Source organism: Gorilla gorilla, chromosome 9, assembly GCF_029281585.2.
Source record: "Gorilla gorilla gorilla isolate KB3781 chromosome 9, NHGRI_mGorGor1-v2.1_pri, whole genome shotgun sequence".
NCBI classification, from domain to species: domain Eukaryota; kingdom Metazoa; phylum Chordata; class Mammalia; order Primates; family Hominidae; genus Gorilla; species Gorilla gorilla.
The window spans coordinates 85,246,247-85,272,522 of NC_073233.2; the positions used below are offsets into that span (position 1 = coordinate 85,246,247).

The 26,276-nt window shown below is 38.1% G+C and overlaps 1 protein-coding gene across 11 annotated transcripts in view; it reads right to left on the reverse strand.

Moving 5' to 3' along the window:
* Positions 1-26,276, reverse strand: part of PAK1 (p21 (RAC1) activated kinase 1) — a 151,833-nt gene that overhangs the window by 29,596 nt on the left and 95,961 nt on the right. For all 11 annotated transcript variants that reach the window (XM_019037331.4, XM_055356869.2, XM_055356867.2 and 8 more), the window contains exons 5-8: positions 22,801-22,838; positions 7,357-7,476; positions 4,117-4,291; positions 1,990-2,053 (exon numbers count right to left, since the gene is read on the reverse strand). In XM_019037331.4, the coding sequence (XP_018892876.1) occupies positions 1,990-2,053; positions 4,117-4,291; positions 7,357-7,476; positions 22,801-22,838 (397 nt within the window). The remainder of the gene's footprint in view (positions 1-1,989; positions 2,054-4,116; positions 4,292-7,356; positions 7,477-22,800; positions 22,839-26,276) is intronic.

Sequence of the window (26,276 nt, forward strand, 5' to 3'; positions counted from 1 at the left end):
TCAAACTCACAAAAGTATGTCTATTTTGAAAAACACTGGAACTAGAAAAAAATATGATCCACTCAAGCCCAGAGTTGTTCTGAGGATTAAACAATAAATGCAAATAACAGATGTGAACTGTAGAATGCTGTATAAACAGAACCTCCCTATATTATGCAATCTTTTATTTTCAGAAATTCTTGGGTGTATAATTTTTAAAAAAAAGAAAATTTCAATGACATCATTAGCAACAATGCTTTCATTCCACTAACACTGAGAGCCAGACATTTTTCTTTTTCAGTTTCTTTTTAATTTTATCTCTTTTGGTGGGTCTTTAGAAATCTCATTATTTTTATTTTTTATAGAGAGGTATAACTTAATTTGCACAAATCTTAAGTGTACAACTTGATTTTTATATATGTACACACCCATGTGTTCACTACCAAGATCACCCCCAAAGATTCCCTCATGACTATTCCTACTCAACATCCTCCTCCCAGAAATAACTACACTGTTTTGACTTCTATTATCATACATTAGTTTTGCTTGTTCTTGAATTTCATATAAATAGAATGACATAGTATCTGCTCTTTTATATCTGGCTTTTTTCACTCAAAATAATGGCCACTTTCAAAAGACACTACAGTCATTACCCCCGAAGATTCCTTCATGCCTATTCCCACTCTACATCCTCCTCCCAGAAATAACTACTATTCTGACTTCTATTATCATATATTACTTTTGCCTGTTCTTGAATTTCATATAAATCAAATGAGACAGTATCTGCTTTTTCATATCTAGCTTCTTTCACTCAAAATAACAGCCAAACACTTTAAAAACACAGGACAGTTATGTGTCACGTAACGACGTTTCAGTCAACAATGGACCGCATATGATGGTGGTCCCATAAGATTATGATGGAGCTGAAAAATTCCTATCACCCAGTAACACTGTAGCAGTTGTAATGTCATAGCACAATTACTTTGTTTTTTAATAAATGTACAGTCTAAGTGTACAGGGTTTATAAAGTCTACAGTAGCGTACACAGTAATGTCCTAGGCCTCGACATTCACTCACCACTCACTGACTCACCTAGAGCAACTTCCAGTCCTACAAGCTCCATCCATGGTAAGTGCCCTACATAAATATACCTTTTTTTTTTTGATCTTTTATGCTGTATTTTTACCGTATCTTTTCTATGTTTAGATATACAACTACCATTGTGTTACAATTGCCTACAGTATTCAGTACAGTAACATGCTGTACAGGCTTGTAGCCTAGGAGCAAGAGGCTATACCATATAGCCTAGGTGTGTAGTAGGCTATACTATTTAGTTTTGTGTTCACTCTATGATGCTCACATGACAAAATTGCCTAAGGATGCACTTCTCAGAACATATCCCCTTTGTTAGGCAACATATGACTATACAATTGTTTGCCTATCTTTTTCTGTTGACTTGAGGTCCTTGAAAGCAGAGATTGTCTCTGAATTCATAGTGCCTTGCACACAATAGGAACTCAGTTAAGATTTGCTGAATTCATTACACTGAGGGCAGCATATAAGATACAGAGAAGGATGAATACTAGAAGGATAAATTCTGGCATCTACCTAGAAAAACAGGTCCTATCACAGTAGTAGAAGGGTTTATAGTTTTGGGTCTTCCATTTTATATTAGTGCTGGTGGATCTCAGCACTAGGACAAACAGGGTTCATCCAGAAAAGCAGAGTTGTAATTTGGGAAGTTGGTTTTGTGCTAAGAAAAAAAACCGTTCTCTCACTGTCACTGCAGGGGTATTTTTAGCAACATGGTCAGCTAATGGCATATCTCTCACATTAAGCATAATTCTGCCAAATCTGAAGTCAGTCTCACATAACAACTCCAGATGGGTGAGGGGTAAAGTGGAGAAAGAAGAACAAGGTTTATGAGAGGCAAAACAAAAGCAAAATCATATATGCCGGCACACACACTTTAAAGTCATTTCTCCAGGGAAAGAAAATGCCCCTACTAACCCTTGTCCAATCTTCTCAAACCGTGTATATTTCTTCTTAGGATCGCCCACACTCACTATGCTTCCTTTGAAAGAAACAGAGACCATGAATCATTTTTTCCCAAATCAAGATACAAAAAAGGTTCCACATTTCCCCAACCCCTGTAGTTGGCAAGGGTTAAAGAACTACCTCCAATAGCCAAAAAGCATGCTAAACAGGCCCTCAGCTTTTCCCCCGTAAGTCTCAACCAAAAGTTTCATCACCTTGACTGCTTTGATTCATAGTAAGCTATTCCATTTCTAAACTCCTAAAAGTCATTCATTTTTTAATTAATCCATTCAGTAAATATTTACTCATTTAATACGCACCAAGCCATATGTTGTGTTAGGAATGAAGAGATATGACACAGTCAAGGCAGTCCCTGCTCTCAAGAAGGTCAATTTCATGGAGGAGACAGATAAGTAAGCATAAAGTTCCATGAAAATATAATAATTGCTGTGATAAATGCCAAAGGGGTACAGAAAGAGGCACACACACACACACAAAAGACTGGAAAAACTTCAGAAAGGTGATATATGGACTGATTCCCACTTTAAGTAAAAGCCAGAGAGATAAAGTAGAGAAGAGGTTTACAACAAAGAATATTTCAAGTGCAACGACATAGAGGTTTTCCATTGGGTTTTATAACTTGTATTTTAGAGATGGAGAAATTGAGGACCACAGAAGGGAAGAAGATACTTCCCCAAGGTCACACAGCAAATTGGTGTCAGAGCTAAGATTAGGAGTTTCATTTTTAGTCTCCCGGTCCAATGTGCTCTCCATTAATACCCAATTACTAGGAATTGGTACTTTTCACATATATTACTGATTTGATTTGCAAATGAGACAAGTATTAACATCCGTATTTTAAAAATGAGAAAAATGAGGTTTAGAGAACAGTAGAAAATTGCCTAAGACACAAGTCAGTGGTTGAGCAGAAGCTTCAACTCAAGTGTGCTAACTCCCAGGCCAAGTCTTAATTCTAAGTCATAATTCTAAGTGTTATTGTTAAAACAAAACAAAAAAAAACCTCTGGTTTAGAGAACAAGACTACATACAGGAGTAAACAGATGACTAGGTAAGTGGCTTTTCTTACTTTGTCATTTTATGAGGGATCCAGAAAAGGGCAATTTTTAAAACAGCGAAAATTTGTTTTAAAGTCATATAGGAATTAATCAGGAAGAACTAGAGAACCACAAAGCAATGCCAGTTTGCAGACGTCACCAAATCGGTCACATCAAATCCTTTTTGGAAGTAAGTAGATACAGTGAATAAATTAAAGCCCTTGTCAAATGATTCTTCCAAGCCCACAGATCAACCTAGTTCTTCCTTCTAACATGAATTCTTCTGCAGTTTACTGAAACACAGAAATAAGCTACCCTAACATACCCCCATTTCTGGCAGCTAAAGAAAGTAAAATGGAAGTTTCCACTTGACAGCAAGAGGCAGTATGCTCTACTTACAGGAACAAAAACTGTGTTCTAACCTCAGCCATGTCACTTTTTAGCTGCGTGATTTTGGGCAGGATATTTAGCCTCCCTGAGCCTCAGATATCTTAATTGCAAAAATTAGGATCATAATGCTTTCCTTCACAGGGTTAATAAGAGAATTAAATTTTTAAAAAATCAAGAAAATATTTTGCTTGTCATTTGATACATACTATAGGTTCATAAAATGTTAACTTCCCTTCCCTCTTTTCCTACAACCAAGATGGCAGATGTGTCTTCTCCTAGGTCAATGGCAAAACATCAATAATTGATCACAGCGCCCTTTTCCACTAGGTCCTCAGTCTTTCTCAACATGGCATTCTAGGCTATTCATTAGGGAAAAACTATTTGTCATCTCTATAATACATGCCTAGGGGTGAGGGGTGCCCTGCCCTCAAAGTGAGCTATCCACACTCTCACCACATCCCCATCCTAACATAGTATCCAACCAGGGCTGTGAGACAAGGAAGGGAGGTTCAGGGGCAGGGTGAGGAGAAGCAGTCTGTGCCTAAGGTACCAAGCATGGCCAGCCAGCTGCATGGACCAAGCCTACGACCAGCAAATCTCTGTGCTTGACCAGTCATAAAACAAAGAAAGGTTCAGAAAGCTACAAATTCCTTACGTAATTTCTCCAAGATCTCCTCATCAGACATTTTAGGCTTCTTCTTCTGCTTCTCAGTATTCCGGGTCAAAGCATCTGGTGGAGTGGTGTTATTTTCAGTAGGTGAAATGGGAGATGTAGCCACGTCCCGAGTTGGAGTGACAGGAAGTGGTTCAATCACAGACCGTGTGTATACCTGCATTATTAGTGCAAAATTTTGGCAAGACCAGCCTTTGTTAGCATAGGGGAACCTCTCCTAGATGTGAGGTTAGAACATCCACAGAGCAAACCCCAATAAACTCATCCTTTCTCTTATGTCAAAATCTATATTACTCCTCCTCTGTGCCCAGGCCCACCCATTCTGGGTAAAATGGCCTTCCTTACTCTCACTGTAAACAAAAGAAGTGAGAGTCTCAGCACTAAAGATATTCAATAGAGGCTAGACAACTATCAAAAGAAATTAGTTAAAGACAATTCTATTAGATAAGAATCCCCTTCATCTGTAATATTTTATGCTTCCCCAAGCTAAAAGAAATATCCTGTATTCCCCAAGCTAAAAGAAATATTCTGTAACAAAAGAAATTAGTTGAAGACAATTCTATTAGATAAGAATCCCCTTCATTTGTAATATTTTATGCTTCCCCAAGTTAAAAGACATATCCTGTAGTAATGCAAATAGCACTTTGCATTACCAGTACAACACCAACTTCTATTGAGTTACTCCCTCCTTACATCCTGAACCCTTGCAGGGAAGGAACTACTTTTGTTCTTCATCAAGAGGTAGTAGAGTGTGATGATTTAGAACATGGACTCTGGAACCTGACTGCCTGAACTTAAATCCCAACTCTTATTATTCTTACCTTCTGCATGACTTTGGGCAGGTTACTTAACTTCTCTGTGTTTCAGTTTCCTCATCTATAAAATGGTGATAATAATGATAACTATCTTTTGGGGTTGCTGTAGGAGTAAACTGATTAATATGTGAGGTAATCAGACTCATCCCCAGCAGACATTAAGCACTCAAATTTTACCTTTTAAAAATATTAAATATCCTATTCATTCATTTACATAACAAACATTTACTGAGAATCTATTTGTTGCCTCACCCTGTACAAAATGCTGCCCCAACCTCTCATTCTTATAAAGGAGGTGAGAAAATCATAACTACAAGGCAAAAAGTGATACATGTTATAAAGAAATGAGCAAGCTATATACTACTGAGGTTCAGAAGTGATCATAAATTATACTTCCTTTCCCCAGGAGATGCTTCAAGGTATTTAACAGATTTTATCATAAAAATATCACAGTTATCTTTTGCATAGTCCATAAACTGTATAAGGACAGGGAATGTGGGTCATTCATCCATGAGTTCCTCCATCTAATCACTTACTAAAAAAAAGCAAGCATTCAGGTAAATATTTGATGGAATAAATAAACAAACAGGATCCTGCAACTGGATCCTGAAGGACGGATAGGTTTCTACAAAGAATAGAGGATCATTTATCTATGATGATCATTTATCTGCGATGATGCAAAGCCATTGGCAACAGTGGGACTCAAACCCACGGCTCCACAGAGAATAAAGCCAACTAAATCCTGCACCTTGGACTGCTTGACCACGCTACCTTTTGACTGGACGGGCTTTTAATAGGTGGAAATGGGAGAGAACATTCCAGTAGTGGGAACAGCAATAAGCCAAGACACTGAGATCAGAGGCGATGGCTTCCTTCCTGATTACTACTCTAGCATAATGATTTCTCAATTTTCTATTCTCGTACCTGTAGACAAACTATATCCCAGGCACCTAAACCTATACTTCCATGCCTTGTCCTCTTTTGCCTGTCCTGATATATCTCTTTGAAGACAGAAACCTTGCCTTTTCCTTCTTTAATAGTCTCCTTCTCTGGCTCCTAGCACAGGTTTGTACACACAAAAATACCACTGTGCTATGGTGGAAAACAACCTGGAGTTGGGGTTAATTACCTGCTTTCAAATCCTGGCTCTTTTGTTTACTAAGAGACTGGGCAGATCAATTCACCTCTCCAAATCTCAGCTGCTTCTTCTATAAATTAGGAATTAACAATACCTTTTTAGAAAGAAATGCTATGAAGATCAATTAATTAATTAATTAATTCAATATTTACTGTCCTCTGATATTTACCCACCTCTGCAGGTGCCAAGAACTATGTTAAGCACTAGAAATACATACATATGGATTTCCTCTACTTTTTGAGGTGTTCATGGTTTAGTGGGGAAAAAAAATGTTTTAAATGAACATGTCTACAAACCAAAAAAAACCATATCAGTGTTAACGACTCTCCAATTTTGAAGCGCATTTTTCCCTTGAGGTAACTTTCTGACCTACAGAGAAGATGATTCCACAGATTCTGTTTGTAAGTTCTCATCCTAATAGGTCATATAATTCCTTTGAATTTCCTCCACAGCATCTCCAATAGTCATTCAACCAATTTCTGTTTGAACACCTCCCTGAATGCTGTATTCCAGAGGTAGCCCTTTTTTTTTTCTTTCATGATCACAGAAGTGCTAGACGGTTCCTTCATTATGGAGCTCTCATCTTAGTAAAAGACCTAAACAAAGAAACACTAGTAGAGTATCATCTGATGGTAGGTCAGTGCTCAGTGATGCCAAATTAAGTAAAAGGCACAGGGACTAGATGTTTCAAAGCAAGGTTAGAGGGACCATGGCTATTCTCAGAGATGCAGGAACCTCAAAGGAAGTTAAATAGAAATCACTGCCAACATCCGGCATCAAAATGCACTCCTGATGCCCAGCATATTAATAGCACTAATGTATTTATATATTCTCTTGGGTCTTTCAATATTATCAATAATGCTCTAAGAGGCTGAACACTGCACATTTAACAGAGAAGAAAAGATCTGTAGCAAGACAATTTGTTGCTTCCCTGGAGACTGGAATAATTTATGTCAGTCCTGCACTAAGTAGCATCAATCCTATATATCTTCCTGTCCTATCTGTGGAGAACTGAGACTGGACTGGTATAAACATCAATTACCTAGGACACTTTGGGACTATCTGCAAACCAATGATAAATAAATACATGATTTTTTGTCTTTAATCATACAGAAAGTACCTTTAGTCAAGGTAGTTCAGTGATTTCACCAGCTCCAAAATCTAAGGACGCCTACCAGAATATTAAACTTCTAGGTATCAGCACCAACTCCTCCCTCTCCCCACTTACTCTAATAAATCACAAAACTGCCCAGGTCCCCAAAGACTCACAGATTTTGTGTGCTCTGGGCGTGGAGCAATCACTGGTGGTGGGGTAGCATCATCATCATCATCATCCTCATCTTCTGAAACTGGTGGCACTGCAGGAGTCTCAGACACAGCCTTCACATTCTGTGCAAAGAAGAAAAGCAAGATGCATCTGGTCCAGCTGCCATGGAACTTAACTATCAGGATCACCAAACCTCCCACGAGAAACCCCATCCTGATACCCCTTCTGAAATACACATTAGCCTCCAAGCTCTCACCTTTGTGTAGCTAGTCTCAGAAGCTCAATCTGTTTCTCCCTCTTCTTTTAGCCATCACTATCCACTCAGTCCCTTGAGGCTTCCTTCTCCCACTCAAAGCCTAGCTGTGAATGGGAAGCTAGCTTACAGCTTTTCTACCTGCCTCTCCCCCAACCCAACCCCTGAAGACAAGCTCACAGTACCTTCTTATTCTATGAATTTTGCTCTCCACACTGAATAGGAAATAAAGTATGAAATGTAGGGAAGGGATCAAAAGTTTCTAATTTTTCAAAATTCATCACTATAATTTCTTACTCTCTCCTGATATGGTAAATGGCAGTCTAAACAGGCTTTTGCCCTGTCCTTTTCCTCTCTTTGCAAAAATCTCCTGAACCCATTACATTACCAGGGGTCCTCACCTCAACCTGAAGATAAAGAACATCGGCATCAGGATCATGTTATCTAAAGAGAACAATGAATTTCTCCCCAGACTGGATACTATCTATTTCCCTAAGCTTCTGCCCTACCCTGGAATGGAACTTACCACTAATTAGATCTGCTTACAATCTGTGACAACCTGATTTCCCCATGCAAACTATAAGAGAGCTGGGCCAAGAGTGGCAGGTTTTAGGGCAGGTCCAGGCAAAAATAGCATACCATTACTGTTTATTACACAGAATTAAGAGACAAAATGCCTCCAAAATATGAGATTTTTGATAGATATCAAATGATTCTATCATTTGATCAGCAAAGAACTGGAGAGGCAATGGGGATCTTTTAATATATACTGATATAATTCAATAGTTTCAGGTATTTTCAGAGCACCTACTTTGTGCTCAGTAAGACTGTGATAGGTACTGTTGACATAAATGTACAAAGATGAAAAAGATGGTCCATGTCCTAAAGTAGTGACCATCTGGTACAGGAGATAGACAGAGGATGAGAGCCCCTCCTGCCTGACACCTGGAGCCTCCTAAGAGGAAGGTCAAGAGTCAGAATAACGGGATAAATGGAAGAACTAAGGAATAATATACTAGAGGTACTGACTGTGGGAGACTGTCTTTTACCACATTTGACATACTAAAGTAAGAAAAACTGGCATAGATTTTAACAGGGCATCCAGCACAAAGCATAACTTAAAAACTGACAGTGTCGGGCATATATAAGCAGTTGTGGTGACCATAGGCAATAAATCTGTCCTCTTGGTTTGAAGTTTAATCACCTAAGGAATGTGAAGGAAGAGGAGTGTTATAATTTGAAAGATGACCTTAAATCACTTTAAGTTCCAAAACTCAATAGAGGTTCTTTCCCTGTCAAAATATGTATTTCGATATTTTTCTGCTCTAATTTATTTTCTCCCCACTATTCCACTCAACAAAATTTAATTAAAAACCTAATGTGGGAATACAGTTGACTCAGCAAGGCTCTTCATCATCAGGTAGCCCTGGAGCTCCCCTGATGTATACTGTAAACACTAGGTTTGTTTGCCTTATAAAACTGTAGAGAAGGGGATTTCAACACCTTCCTCAGTAAAAGATTCTGTTTTCCATAGGTGATAGCTTTGGGCAGTGATATTAACATCTGTCAGAGAGAGAAAGGTCTAGGTTATTATCCAGATTTTTACTTCTTAGCCCTGTGTCCTTGGGCAAGGGTCTAAGTTAAGTCTCACATTTTTAATTTATAAAACAGGGATAATGACTACAGCTCTCTGCCTACCTCAGAAGGCCACTGAATGGATTAAATGAGGCAAAGTGAGCATAAAATCACTGAAAATGGTAAAGAGCTAGAGAGATGTAAGGAATCAATTAAATTATCATTATGTCTAATAACCACAAATCTCTGTTTCAAACAAAAGCCAGACATTCCAATTCATCATCCATCTACCCATCTAGCCATCCATCCATCCATCCATTCACTGTGTGCCAGGCTCCATTCTAGGCTCTGGGGCTACATAAAGAATAAAACAGATAAAGTCCCTGGTTCTATGACTTACATTCTAGAAGAGAATAGAGTAAAAAACAATCACCAAAGTGTCTGCTCCATATAGGAGCAGAGATTGGTTGACGAGGTGGGGAGATACTATTTTAGATACGATAGGCACAGGCAAGCCTCTCTAATAAGATGTCATATAACAGTGACCTGAATGAATTAAGGGAGCAAGCCATGGGGCTCTCTGAGAAAAGGATATTCCTAGCAGATGGAAGAAGTTAAAGACTCTGAGATAGAAACATGCTTGGTATGTTCCCACAACCCTTAAGAATTCTACCTATGTGGGTGTAACAAAGTTAGTAAGGGGAAGTAAGGAAAGAAACAAGGTCAGAAAGTTAGCTGGGAATCAGATTATGTAAAGTCAGAGAGGCGGTAATAAAAACTCTGGAGTTTAGACCTAGAATAAGAAACCACTGGAGGACTGTGAGTAGAACAGTGATGTAATCTATACATTTTTTTTCTTTTTAAAGTGCTTTATTAAGATGTTTCTCACAAATTAGAAAAAAGGTTTTTTTAATCAATGGCAATAAAATACAAATTCCTATTTTATAACAAAATAGTGAAAAGCACCAAAGAAAATTTGCACCTATAACTCTAACAAACTCAAGGGTTCTTGGTTCTCAGTTCTTTTAAAGTATAGTCTGATAGAGTACTCAAAGCTTTTAGAAAGAGTACCAAATTTATTACTTCCTGAAATGTTGTATGAATAGCACTTTTATTCATCATATGTTCATACATATATACTAATATACCATCTCCACTGACTTAAATACAAAAATATTCATCACAGGCAAGTTTTCTACTGCAAATAGGCAAGAATATTAAATATAATCTGTGATACTGTCTACTTTTTTGAAAACAAGATACTAGAACCAAAACACTGTAGAACACAAATGTTACTAATTTAAGATTACTAATGTTACTAATTTAAGGTTACTAACTTCAGATAGCATCAATTGTTCAACAATATTTTAAAGGTGTTTCTATATAAATTCATCTGCCGGTTTGGGTTTTCTTTATTATAGAAATGTATGAATAGTACCCTGGATTATATCCTTGCAATTTGGGCATTTGCTTAAAGGTGTATATTCTTAGCATATAACCAGATGACAATAAGGAATAAATACACTGGAAACTTCTTTGTAACTACTCTGTAAGTTCGTTCTTCTTGCATCTTCCTCAATTGTTCTTCTAGTGACAGATCTCAAACGTCCTCTGTTGGAATATACTTTATGTACTTTTCCACTGATACCAATTTTTAGTTTGATTTTCCTTCTTTTTTCTTTTTCTTCTTCATTAGAAGTACTAACACAATATCACTGGCTACTTTATAATTCTCTCCAATTAAGGTTTTATGTTGAACTGTCTGTTTTATCAGGCAGGATAGAATAATACTTAAAAACCAACATTTTGGAATCAACTAGCTTAGGATCAAATCATGCCTTTATCACTTACAAACTATGAGTTCTGTGTAAGATATTAATTCTCTGTCTCACTTTCCTCAGTTATGAAATACAGCCCGTATTAGTACTTACTTCAGTGTTAGTGTGAGGTTAAATGAGATAAAGCTATGTAAAATTCATTTTTAAAATACTCAAATATTAGCTATGATAATGATGTTGGCCAGATGATTAGAAAGTGCTCAGTATAGGATTGCTAAATGAATATGTCTTATCCAATAGTAGTATAAACTGGAATGAAATATCTAAATGATGGGGCACTCAGTAATTGAAAAAGTGGAGATAATGGGAACAGGATTGTGAAGGAAGATGCCAAAATGGCGAAGAACTGTACTATTAACTGACTTAAACCATTAGCCTACATTCTACAGTAAAAATTAGTGGGTCTGATGGTTTTTTTCATATCCTATAAAAGCCTGTTTGCTTTATTATATCTTCAACATGATCAAAACCAGTTCTCAACAGGCCAGGTTTTTAACGGGCCAGTTAAAAACCACCTTGGGAAGGCTCCAAGGTTCAGCTAACACGGTCAAGGATAAGACTATATCCTAAGGAAATTTCGGGTGGCTGCTGCCTGATCAAATAGAAGTTTTAAGGTCAAGGAAAATAGTGAAGAAGAAAATGACTAGGTACTGGAATCAAAACTCAAGGCTCTGGGCAGCTCGGAATGATATAATGCAAACAGATTGAAAATGGCCACTGAAATGTGACAACCCAACCCAGAGAGGAGATGAGATGGTAGCCAGGGTGTGCTCACTAAGCATTCTGTCCCAGTAGGAAGACTATGCTCACCCTACAAGATCAACTTGATACTTTTCCTTGGGATAGGGAGACCAAGGATTGATACCTGACTAAACATAAAATCCTTTCCCCACTCCCTCCATGAGAAGCAGTATGATAAAAACGAAAATAAACCATATCAGGATTCAAAAAGTTCTTTCCATTAAACCCTCTGTTCCTTAGCCTCATAACCACTGCTTTCACTTAGGCACCATATTCTCTTACCTTTACCAATCCTTTACAAGTCTTCCTCATTGCTTTTTGGGCCCCCAGTCTTGCCTTCTCTAATGCATCTTTCATTACAGCCCAGAATAATCTGTCCTTTATCTTTTTAAAAATATTATAAGCAGACTGCCAGGTATGGCAGAGAAAGAAGACTGGCAAATCCTCTCCCCAACAAGCAACTATAAATCTGGACAAAATTGACAAAAACCATTTCAGTTCCCTGGAAATCCAACAAAGGTCAACAAAATATTGAGAAGTGCTTATGACTGATAAACTCCTGAACTTTGGGTTAAAAATAGCATCTCTGGCATTCTGGGCAAGGGATGTTCCCATCCATCCGAGCCCCAACTCCAGAAGTGTAGGGGTTCCATCAGGGCAGACCAGGGTATAACTGCATAGTCCAAGAACATTCACTTTGTGCTGGAGATATGGGCAATGCCCAGGCCCAGTGGCACTGTCATTGGAAGTGACTTCCAAAGGTGGTAGCGGCAGAGGGTCAACTATTCAGCTGTATTAGCCTGAAGCTACAGTCCTGAGTAGGGCAAACTAATTTCTGGCTAAGGCTGTTCACAGGTACAGCAGACGCTAGAAAAGCCTCAGGCTAGTCACATATGCCTGGCTATGTGCATACACATAAAAGATTCAAAAGAGCCCAACATAAAGTAAAAGCTGGAACAGACTTGAAAAAGGCCTAAACAGTAAATGTACTCCCCTACCTACACATAGATCCATCAACAGAGGAAAGAAGCCTTACAGAGTTGAAGTCTTTGAGCACCATCTGTGTCAAATCATTGGCTAAAGATTCAGCTAAGCAAACATAGAAGTAATCTCTGGAAAGCCAGGCTGCAACAAAACAAAACAACAACAACAAAACCACCACAAAAACAAACAAAAAAACAACAAACACTGAGCAATGACATCAATGACCACAGATAAAGACTATTTCACAGATTTATCCCTAGTAAGATAATACAAAACCAACAAATAAAAAAGCTAGCAACTTTTTTGGGGGAGGGGGCTATCAGTATCCAGAATTGGTACAGAATATTATCTAAATATTGAATTTTCAACAAGAAATTAAAAGACATGGAAAGAAACAGGAAAGCATGACCTAGGGGGAAAAAAGCAATCAACAGAAACTCTGAATGTCCCCAAATGTTGGCTTTAGAGAATAAAGATTTCAACTCAGATATAAATACATTCAAAAAACTAAAAGAAACCATGTTTAAAGAGTTTTAAGAAAGCCTAACAACGAGTGAAATTCTCAGTAGACATTACTCCAAATGAACCAGATGGAAATACTACAGTTGAAGAATAAAATAACAAATGAAAAACTCACCAGAGAGCTAAACAGGGGATTCTATATGGCAGAAGAATCAATGAATTTGAAAATGGAGGTGGGGAGCGGTGGCTCACACCTGTAATCCTAGCACTTTGGGAGGCCAAGGTGGGCGGATCACGAAGTCAGGAGTTCACAACCAGCCTGGCCAATATGGTGAAACCCCATCTCTACTAAAAATATAAAAATAAAATTAGCTGGGTGCGGTGGCACGTGGCTGTTGTCCCAGTTACTCAAGAGGCTGAGGCAGGAGAATCACTTGAACTCAGGAGGCAGAGGTTGCAGTGAGCTGAGATTGCGCCACTGCACTCCAGCCTGGGTGACAGAGCAAGACTCTGTCTCAAAAAAAAAAAAAAAGAAAGAAAAGAAAAAAGAAAATGGACCCATAGCAATTATCTAATATAAAGAACTGAGGTAAAAAAAAAATTAAAAAAAAAACAGAGCATCAAAGAGCTGTGGAACAACATAAAGCACACCAGCATACATATAATGAGAGTCTCTGAGGAAGAAAAAAAAAGACACAGAAAAAATATTTAAAGAAATAAGGATAAAACTTCCTAAATTTGATAAAAATATTAATCTACAGATCCAAGAACCTCAATAAATCCCAAGTAGGAAAACACAAAAAGATTCACACCTGGCTGGGAGCGGTGGCTCATGCCTGTAATCCCAGCACTTTGGGAGGCTGAGGCAGGCGGATCACTTGAGGTCAGGAGTTTGGGACCAGCCTGGCCAATATGGTGAAACCCCATCTCTACTAAAAATACAAAAATTAGCTGGCTGTGGTGGCATGCACCTGAGATCCCAGCTACTCGGGAGGCTGAGGCAAGAGAATCGCCTGAACTCAGGAGGCAGAGGTTGCAGTGAACCAAGATCGCACCACTGTACTCCAGCCTGGGCGACAGAGCGAGACTCCGTCTCAGAAAGAGAAAAAGAAAAAAAAAAAAAACACCTAAACGCACAGTCAGACTGCCAAAAGCTAAAGTCAACATGAAAATGTTTAAAGCAACCAGAGAAAACTGACATCACGTACAAGGCCAGTCAGTATAATTAACAGCTGACTGCTGATCAGAGTATTTTAAAAATCAAAACAAAAACTTCTGATCAGAAAAAATGGATCCCACTGTCAAAAGGCAGTGGGATGACATATTCAAACAGCTGAAATTTTTAAAAATTGCCAGTCAAGAAATCTATACCCAACAAAACTATCCTTCAAAATGAAGATGAAATAAAGACATTCCAGATTAACAAAGAGAAAGATAATTTATTGCTATCAGACCTGATTTACAAGAAATACTCAAAGAAGCCCATCAGACTGAAAGGAAGTAATACCAAATAGTAACTCAAATCCACAAGTAATAATGGAGAGCAGAGGAAACGGTAAATATGTAGATTAACATGGAAGACTCTAAAAAAATACTTTTTGTTATTTCTTCCATTGACTTCTTTAAAAAACATAATTGTATAAAGCAATTGTTAGGCTTCTAATATATACAGTACGTACACGTGCACACACACATATACACATACAGATTCATACACATTCATGTGTATGAAAGAATGGCAGTAATAGAATAAAGAAGGGGCAAGGAATGAAGATATACTGGGGCAAAGTTTACATATTTTACTGGATTTCAGTTACTGTTAATGTGAAGTAGATTGTATATAAATGGCCATAAGCACATGAAAAGATGCTCAACATCATTATCCATTAGGAAATCCAATAAAATCACAATGAGATACCACTTCACACCCACTAAAATGACTACAATAAAAAGACAGACAACAACAGGGACAGGCAAAGATAGGCAGAAACTGGAACCCTCATTAATTGCTGGTGGGAATATAAAATGGTGCCAGCACTGTGGAAAAAAGTCTGGCAGTTCCTCAAAAGGTTAAACATAAAGTTAACCACATGCCCCAGCAGTTCCATTCCTTGGTATATACTCTGAAGAAATGAGACCACACAAAACCTTGTATGTGAATGTTCATAACTGCATTATTCATAATGACCAAAAAGTGGGAACAACCCAAGTACACATCAATTGATGAAAAGATAAATAAAATGTAGTGTATCCATACAAGGGAATATGATTTGGACATAACAAGAAATGAAATACACCATACTGATACATGTTACAACATAGATAAAGTTCAAAGCTAAATAAAAGAAGCAAAACACAAAAGACTACATGTTGTATGAGTTTATTTATATAAAATGTCTAGAAAGACAAATTTATAAAGACCAAAAGCAGATCAGTGGTTTCCTAGGGCTGAGCATGGGAGTTTGAATGAATGGTAAAAGGGCACTAGGGAACTTTTTCAGGTGATGGCGGCACAACTCTATAAATTTATTAAAAGTATTGAATTGTCCACCACCAATGAGCTTAAAATTCTAGTGAGCTTTTTACTACCCCAATCATAAATATGAGCAGACCTCTGAATATGCAAGGAAAACCTCTAACATAAAAGTGTGAAACCAAAACAAATGAGGCAAAGGGCCACCTGGAAAAAAAAGACTAAACAGGAAGGAAAAAACATCCAAAGAAAGCCTGTCATTACCTTCCTTAGAGATAAGAAAATATATCAATTCTGGAAACAAGAATGCTATATATTTTCTTAAAATAAAAAAGTGATTGAAAATGAAACATGAGAATAGAAATGAAAAATTAAATTGACTGAAAGATGAAGTTGAGGAAGTCTCCTAATTCCTCAGAATAAAAACCAGCGCAAGGAAAAGAGAGAAAATCCTTTAAAAAATGGAGAATTAGTTTAAGAGGTCCAAGATCTAGGGCTGGGCGTGGTGGCTCACGCCTGTAATCCCAGCACTTTGGGAAGCTGAGGCGGGCAGATCACAACCTCAGGAGATCGAAATCATCCTGGCCAACATGGTGAAACCCCGTCTCTACTAATACACAAAAAAAAATTAGCCTGGCATGGTGGTGCATGCCTGCAGTCCCAGCTACTCGGGAAGCTGAGGCAGAGGAATTGCTTGAACCGGGAGGCAGAGGTTGCAGTGAGCTGAGATCATGCCACTGCACTCCAGCCTGGTGACACAGCGAGACTCCGTCTCAAAACAAACAAACAAACAAAAAGGTCCAAGATCTAAATGATGGAGGTTCCATGAAGAGACAACAAAAGAAGCAAGGGGAAGAAATCATCAACAAAATAATTCAAGCAATTTCCTAGAACTGAGGGCAGAGTTTCCAGGCTGAAAGAGTTCACAAAGCTCCCTGCAGTATAAATAGATGTAAATAGGAATATAATTGTGAAATTTCTAAGCAATGGTGACAAAGACGATCCTACAAGCTTTTTGAGTAGAAAAAAGATTGGTCACATACAGAGAAGGAGAAATAAAATGGCTTTGGACTCAGCAGTACCGAAAGCTAGATGACAAAAGTGTAATGTTTTCCAAATTCTGATGAAAAAATATGTGTAACCTGCAATTCTATAAGCAGCTGAAGTATTAATTAAACGTGAGGGTAGCATAGAGAACGCCCCATTTTGAGACCTGAAAGGTATTATTAAATGTTTACTTTCCATTTACTTTCTTAAAGCTACTAGAGGATATGCTCCACCAAATTCAAAAGTAAACAAAAAATAATGTAGGTGTGGCATAGAAAAAATAGGAATACCAACACAAAAATGCAAAGGGATTGCCAAGACAATGGTGAAGGAAGATCCCAGAATGAGAGCTACTTATTACAAGTCCTACTTGACTTTTTAATCAAATACCTGGATAAAAATATTTTTTATTTATTTATTTTTTTGAGACACAGTCCCACTCTGCAGCCCAGGCTGGAGTGCAGTGGCATGATCTCGGCTCACTGCAACGTCTGCCTCCCTGGTTCAAGTGATTCTTTTGCCTCGGCCTCCTGAGTAGCTGGGATTACAGGCACACAACACCAAGCCCAGCTAATTTTTTTGTATTACAGGCGTGAGCCACCGTGCCTGGCCGGTAAAAATACTTTTAAGTGAGTATTCTTAATCACCATTAACCCCAGAGGTAATTGATATTACTATTTGGTATTTAGCCTTTCAGAAGTGATCTGTGGGTGGTAAACCTTGATCTTCACATGTCCAAACATACCTTTATATTGACACCTTATAGTTAAATGTTTGATTAGGTACAAAATTCTTGGTTCTAAACAATTTGCCTCATCCCTCTGAAGATACTGCTGTTTTTTCCAGTATTTCTAACAAGATGTCTGATGCTAATGTTCCTTTGGACATGAACTATATTCTCTTTGGAGGCTTTTAAGATTTTTCTCTTTATTCTTGGATCTCTTTTCAATTATCTGACTTGGTCATTAACAGGCCCTTCATCTGAAGACTCACGCCTTTCTTCAGCTGGGAATTTTTTCTTCTATTTTTTCTTTATTTTTTTACTCTACTGCCTCTGTTCTCTGCTTATGCTTGAATCCCCTTGACCAACCCTCTATTGTCATTTATTCTCAGATTTTCTATCTTTTATATTTTATATCATTAATTCCCTATTCACTTATATGCATTTGTTGTTTAAACCTTATACATTTCTTTTTTTTTTTTTTTTTTGAGATGGAGTCTCGCTTCGTCACCCAGGTTGGAGGGCAGTGGCATAATCTCAGCTCACTGCAACCTCTGCCTCCCAGGTTCAAGTGATTATCCTGCTTCAGCCTCCCGAGTAGCTGGGATTACAGGCATATACCCCCACACCTAGCTAATTTTTATATTTTTAGTAGAGATGGGGTTTCACCATGTTGGCCAGGCTGGTCTCGAACTCCTGACCTCAGGTGATCCACCCGCCTCAGCCTCCCAAAGTGCTGGGATTACAGGTGTGAGCACTGCACCCAGCCATAAATTTATGTCTTATGTTTTTAATACTAAGAACACTCTTTCCTCCTCTGATTGCTCTAATAGCAGGGTGTTTTTGTAGATGAAACATCTACAGATCCTCTCCGATAATACTAGATTTTTTAAAAAGTTATTTCCTGAATTATCTATTTCCTCTGGGGCTAATTTTCCTTCCTTATCTTGGTTCCTCTCTTTAATGTTGTGTTTCTCTCAAATGTCTGCAGATCCTTAGCTATTCATTCATATTTATAAGTGAAGGATAGATTAGTGTATGTAATTAGCATTAGTTTTTCTGAAACTTATGTAAGTCTGTTTTTCCACTGTCCTACTCTGAATGGGAGGTCTGATACGATCTGTTTGTGAGTTACGGAGAGATGGTTATTGGCAAGTGTTACTTTAGGGTATGTAGGCATGGAAAAGTAGAGATTCCCCTCCTCCCAGGTATCAAAAGTATGAGAAATTTACTCTCGGGATGGAAAACTTTAATGTATTTTCCTTCACTACAGAGCTACTTCTCCTGTTTCCTTTTCTTTATATCTGCGGTAGAATTTTGCAGTTAACTCAGGTTCCTCTCTGTTTCTCTCTCAGGCCCCTATACCCACAGCAAGAGCTTTCCTCAAGTAGGCAGTTTACTTTCTTTAGAAAATTAGCTGATTTTAGCTTAGAATCAAATGCACCTGCTGCCTTTTGTTCACTGTAAGGAGGAGGCTGCCCCTACTGTTTCAAAGGTAGAATTAAATTAATTTACCCTTGAAGATGACCCATGACTCTTTCCTGCTTCTTGTATATATTCTTTCAGCCCATTTTCTCTGGAGCTACTTTCATTTTCCTAGGCATCTTCTCTTACACATACTTTAAGCTGTGGCTTCTTCTGCTCTGACCAATCTGACCTTTTCTGCTTTCTATCTTCCATGAATTCCTCATAACAGTTGATTTACGTCATGCTTTTGTTTCAGAGCATTGCTTTTAATTTGATTTTTAAGAAATCTTTTCTGAAATTAAGAAATTTGAGATAGCAAGAGAGATGGGCACATGAATTCAGTTTACTATCTTGATCCAATTTCCAAAGACATCTAAGATGTTAGTTTAGACATCACATATCCAACTACATCAATCTTCTACTTAAAATAGTCCCTCAGCTCCAGCACAAACTCCAAGCTCTCTGGCCTAATATACTGGATCCTTAACCCAACTTTTGTTCATGCTGTCCATCAGACAGGAAAGCACTGCCTTTTTCTCTGCCTGGTATCATTACCTGATGTTTACTTAACACTACATTATAAATCCTTGTTTACATGTTCTGATTCATCACAAAAATTGTGAGACCAAGAGCAGAGATCTTACTAGTCCTTGACTTCTCAGCACCCAAAGAACTTATCATGTGGTAACTATTCATTTTATAAATGAGAATCAGGCATTAAAATGCCATGGAATCTTAGAGTCAGATCTCAGACCAGTGAACCACAGATAACAGAATTTAGAGCTAAAAGGGACTTTAAGATTATGTTTGTTAAACGAACAAAGCTTTAAGGACCAAGAACTCTGCAAACTTCCTTGTACTTCAGAGCAGAATAAATCACTCCATCAAATATAACCCTATTGTACATTATTCATGCCTCTCTTGCAGCCCTTATCTCCCCAGTCTGTCATTAATTTTTTTTCTCAAGGATTAAGATAGTGTAGGTTCATTTTTGTGTCACTTGTACTTTGGCATAAAGAAGATACTAAGTCAATATTTAGGGTATGAGTGAATACATGAATGCTCAGGAGAGCAGAATTTTGTGCTGGTTTCTACTACTAACTCATTCAAACGTAGGGAGTGAGTCCCTTAATCTTTCTGAGTCTTAATTTCTTAGGCAGCAATTATATTTGATTATTTCACAAGTGGAATCATCTGTTTGAAACCAACATGGAAAATGATGACATGCTACCATAATACAAAACATATCCTCCATGTAAAACTAGTAAGGATATATAGAGCACTGAGCTAGTGCTGGACAAATGTTCTGAACTGGGGGAGAACAATGTCCTTGACAGCCTTAGTGGTTTTAATTGTAGATACTAAACCAGTACAAGTTTTTACCAAGCAGGTGTTATCCTCCCTGCCATATGGCATGAACCCCAGGGCTCTTCCTCCTCAATAACAAACAACATAGCTACAGCTTTACTGCAGTCTCCTTTATAAGACCTCAATGACATCTTTTTTTGTTCCTTGCCACAGTGAAAAGAACCCTAAACTGAGATTCACAAGACCTCAGTTGTAATGTGGTTCTAATTATAAGTCTTCAGGAAACTCTGTTTTTCTGCCTATGAAATGGAGATGACAATACTTTGTACATAAGTAATTGTGAGGCTAATCATGCTTACATAAAGTTTTTAACACCGTGCATCGTAGGCACTCAATATTGATAGCTATCACTCTTCCTACAAAAGCATAAAGACATTTGAGCCACAAAGCACAATTCGGCTTAAAGCCTCTTCTTTAATAGCTTACTATTCAAAGATCCTATATTTGCAAATTCTTTCCCATCTTTTAATCACATCTCTTCTATTTGATGAAAGGCAGCACGAATCAGGGGAAAGCAGTATAGGCTGGGAATCAGATGCCTATTGCCATTAACTCTTTTCCATTTCAGTTTTATCATCTACAAGGATAATAACTTACCTCAGTAAGCTCCTGTGAGGATTCAGAGAGTCAGTAAGAAAGGATCCAACAGGTTGCAAGGCACTGAACGTGTGAATATTGTTTTTTATAATCAATATGTGTAAAAATGACTCCGAATAAACCAGTCCCCACTGGTGGAAGCATGGTTCAAAGTATTTTGATGGTGACTCGGTATTGTGTTAGAACTTAACCACTCTTCTGCTTAAGTTCTTTAAGCGTCTCATCACCTTTAAGATAAGTCAAACTCCTACATGATCCGTCCTGCTTACCAATCCTCCTCATCACCCACCTCTACTTCCTTCACTATTCACATTCTAGTCATAACCACTTCGCAGTTCCCTGTGCAAGTATGCCTCATGAACTTCCTTGCCCACATACATGCTATTCTCTTTCTGTGTGGAATACCCACATTTCCCCTTAATCCCTGCTCTAGATAACTAACTCATTCAGCTCAGACTTTACCATCAGGAAGCTTTCTCTGACACATCCAACCTTTCATTCAGTAAATGTTTACCAAATGCCAAGACTTGCCAGATGCCAAGGATATAACAATTAACAAGTCAGAACAGCCCCTGGCTTCATGAAGGTTAGCATGCTGCACTATAATTGTCTGTCTGTGCCTTCAAGCACAAACAGGAATCATGAAGAACTGGCTGCTTGAGGTCTTCAACCTCAAGACTGGGAGGTTCTTAGGTACTGGGACATGTCTGACCATCTCTGTAATGTCACTTATTCACACCGGACTTGGCATAGTATAAACTAGGGCTTTTGCAAATGTTTAGTAAATCAATATGGCATAACCACCTATGTACAAGAGACAACATCAGATGTAAAAAATAAATAGCAACCAGGTGTGGTGGCTCACACCTGTAATCCTAACACTTTGGGAGGTCGAGGCAGGAGGATCACTTGAAGCCAGGAGTTTGAGAACACGTAATGAGAACCACATCTCTACCAAAACTTTTAAAAAATTGTCTGTCTGACAATTTGACATCACACTCAATAAGCTGAGTGTGATGGCTTATGCCTGTAGTCCCAGCTATTCAGAGGGCTGGGGCAGGAGCATCATTTGAGCCCAGGAGTTTGAGTTTACACTGAGCTATGACCACACCATTGCACTCCCGCCTGGGCAACAGAGCAAAACCTCGTCTCTTTAAAAAAAAAAAAAAAAAAAAAAAGGCAGTATTCTCTTATATGCATCACATTTTACTATTTATAGGACCCTTTCAAATACATCAACATCACATTTTATCCTTTTAAGTGCCCTGGGAAATAGAATTTGTAAGTTAAGAGAGACAGAGAGATCATCTAGTTTACTCTCCAGCCAATTCTTCATGATTTCTATAACATCCATTTGAGTGTCAAAGCATTCATTACAACTTCAGAGGACAGAATGAATGACTTTAAATGAATAAAATCTGCTCCCTTCAACAATTAGTACTAATCTTGGTTTTGCAGACTCCATAGACCAAAGAGGAAATTTTCTTCTAAATGTAGGTATCTGAAGACATGTCCAGGTGAGGGCACAGTGTATCATCCTCATTTTATTGATGAAGAAATTGAAGCTCAAAGAGGCAAACTGACTTTCCCAAGGTTCAAAGCTACAAATTAAAACTGAGTCTAAAGCCATACCTTCTGGTTCCAAAATTAGAATTTCTAGAACATTTTATGACTATTATGAATCCATAAAAATTAAAAATAAAAAAATTATCACAAAGAAAGAATTTCTAGGACATTAAAGCTGAAAGGGATACCCCCTATTTATTATATCTAATTTCTTTATTGGATAGATAGGAATTCTGAGGCCAAGGGTGCAGGAGTGACTAATATGAGTGCCTCCCAGCTCAGGCTCTGCTTCTACCACACTGTCTTGATCCTTACCTCCACATCTGCCCACATCAAGAGTAAATAAAGACTTACCAAGGCATTAGAAGAATTGTAATCCTCAGCTGACTTATCTGCACAGGAAGAAAGACAAGGGACTTAGTCAATAACAGTTACAGTTAATTCTTTCTGGACAGCAAAAGAAGTCTATCTGGTCAAGCACGTGCCAGATTCAGAGAATAGTAATAGTATGACTGGTACTACAGGCTAGATATCATGCTAAACGCATTATACATATCACCTTCTTTAATCCTCATTATGGCTCTGAGTACTATTATTATATCTACTTTTATTGATTTGGAAACAAGTTCAGAGATGTTAAGTACAGTTGGGTGTGGCTTAGCAATGGGGTATGTTCTGTGAAATGTGTCATCAGGTAATTTGGTCATTATGTGAACATCATAGAGTGTACTTACACAAACCTAGACGGTATAGCCTGCTACATACCTGGGCTATATTGTATAGCCTATTGCTTTCTAGGCTACAAACCTGTACCGCACGTTACTGCAGGCAACTGTAACACAACGGTATTTGTATATCTAAACATAGAAAAGGTACAATAAAAAATATGGTTTACAAGGTAAATAAAAGGATACACCTATATAAGCACTTACCATAAATAGAGCCTGCAGGACTGGAAGTTGCTCTGGGTGAGTCAGTGAGTGAGTGATGAGTAAATGTGAAGGCCTAAGTAGGACATTACCAGTGTACACTTAGGCTATGCTACATTTATTTTAAACTTCAGGAATCACTAGGTGATAAGAATTTTTCAACTCCCTTATAATATTAATTATCAGACCACCATTGTATATGTGATCTGTTGTTGTGGCACATGACTGTTATTTGCCCAGGGTACACACAGGTTAAAGAGAGGAATTAGATTTGAATTCTGGTCTCATTCTAAATACTACGCTAGAACTGTATCCACATCATCAGCTATATCACTGTCAGGCTTAAATGGCCAAGAAAATCTGCATTCTAAAAGAAAAGGAAAGAATCCATAGCACCATCCTGAGTCATCCATGCCAAATCATGGCCAGTCTCCAGTTTCAGCTTTCATAAAGGATCCTTCTATATCCATATCTACTGCCCACAAGGACAAAAGGACTAAGGTTGAGGAAAAGAGAGGTATTAATCCTGTCAAGTCTAATTAAAAGTAGGGTCTTGTTTTCCAAGAATAGAATCAAGCTCCCTCAATGAAGCAATTACCATGTTTCACTGATTCTGAGATGTACATTTTTTCACATTAACGTCTCTGAAACAGAGGTGTGTCCTACTTTCTAAAGCATGTTATGGTTTAATTGGCAGCTTTATTTTCTTTGATTGGTATGTAAATAATTGTACATCTTACCATCAGTGGTATCTTAGACTTCATAAAATTTGAAAGAGAGACCCAATGGAGATCTTAGGAAGAAAGTAAGTTTAAAGACCAGGTAATGTCTTCAGTTTTGTTCTTTAATTCCCATGGGTCCAAGAAAAACTGACTGCCAATTCACCACTAATAGAATTAAGGAGGGGAAATATTCTACCAAATCCAATATATTCCTCACCAAGAACCAAGCCCAGAGAATGTACAATTCCAATTCCATCATGTAAAAAAGTACTAGATACAGCTTCTTTGACCCTACAGCAAATCATGAACCCACAAAGCAGGAAATAAGGCAAGCTCTGACAACTTGTTCTTATAACAAATCCAGAATAGCTAGCAGTATTCTGGAGAAATAAATTCAGGATATACTTTGAACATAATTCATTTGTTTTTTCTTGTCCAAAAGACTATAGACTATCAACTTTGGCAGAGTACAACACTATGCCTTCACTGTACTACCCCCAACTTTACGTACTGCTAGTATTTTTGAAGATTGGGTATTTTGGTAATAGGCATACTTGTTATGTCATATAAAAATAAGTAAACACTCCCTTTAAAGGTGATGAACTTCTATATATCAAAATCAAATTCCAAAGCACAGAATGACGGAACAGAAAGTGCTTCCAGCACTTTCATTTTACAGATGAGTAAAATGAGATGCAGAAAAGGAAAAAGATTGGTTCAAGGTCACGTAAGTCAGTGGCAAAATAGGGCTAAGACCCAGTTGAGTTGTCAATCTAGTCTACTTTTTCCCTATTACATTAGCTACTAACAGGTATAAAAAATTAAGTGTTGCCAGGCACATGGCTCACGCCTGTAATCCCAGCACTTTGGGAGGCCAAGGTGGGTGGATCACAAGATCAGGAGTTCGAGACCAGCCTGGCCAATATGGTGAAACCCCATCTCTACTACAAATACAAAAATTAGCCAGGCATAGTGGCGTGCACCTGTAGTCCCAGCTACCTGGGAGGCTGAGGCAGAAGAATTGCATGAACCCAGGAGGCGGATGTTGCAGTGAGCCAAGATCGCGCTGCTGCACTCCAGCCTGGGTGACAGAGTGAGACTCCATCTCCAAAAAAAAAAAAAAAAAATTAAGTGTTGAAAAAATAGAAATACTTGACAAAAAAATTAGCATGGAAGATTGTGCTTCAGTTATAGGCAGCAAAGGAGTTAAAGGCCCAACTTAAAATACATTTCCATCATGTATCAGCTGAGTCACTTGGGGTATGTCATTTAACTTCTCTGAGCCTAATTAATTTCTTTGAGCATATAAAATGAGCATAATAGTCCTTGCCCTGCCAATCTAAGGCCATCATAAGAATCACATGAGGGAGCCAGGCTCAGTGGCTCACACCAGTAATCCCAGAACTGTGGGAAGCCAAGGTGAGCAGGTCACTTGAGGTCAGGAGTTCCAGACCAGCCTGGCCAACATGGTGAACCGTCTCTATTAAAACACAAAAATTAGCTGGGAGTGGTGGTGCACGCCTGCAGTCCCAGTTACTCAGGAGGCTGAGGCAGGAGAATCACCTGAGCCCAGGAGGCACAGGCTGCAGTGAGCCAAGATCACACCATAGGACTCCAGGAAAAGAATCACATGAGGTAATTCACATGTGAGCATATACAAATGAGGTAGTATTATCATAACTAATAGTATAAGAGGACGGTAAATAGGGAAAGGAGAGATATGACACTTAAAAAAACCTATGCCAAATATGCGATTTTGCCTAGAGTTGGCCCTAGTCTTCAACTTATAGAAAATTAAAATTCTTGCATACATATATATACATGTGCACAAATTTGTACATACAAAAGTAGATGTACACACTTATCTGTACATATACACTCAATATTATTCATATGTGCATGCACGAATGAACATACACATAATTACCTGAATGTGTATATTTATACATATGTTCGTTCATGAATACCTGAGTGGACTTTATCTTTGTTCATGAATACTTAAGTAGGCTTTAATTCCAAATATATGCAAACCCACAGGGCTATGTCTCTGTTTACATACACATTTACATGCCACTAGCACATATTTACATACATACATGCAGGAAAGATCCTTGCAAAGACTTAGCCACTGAGGTTTTCAAAGACAGCCTCTAACCTGATGTTTCCATGACAAGTTCCT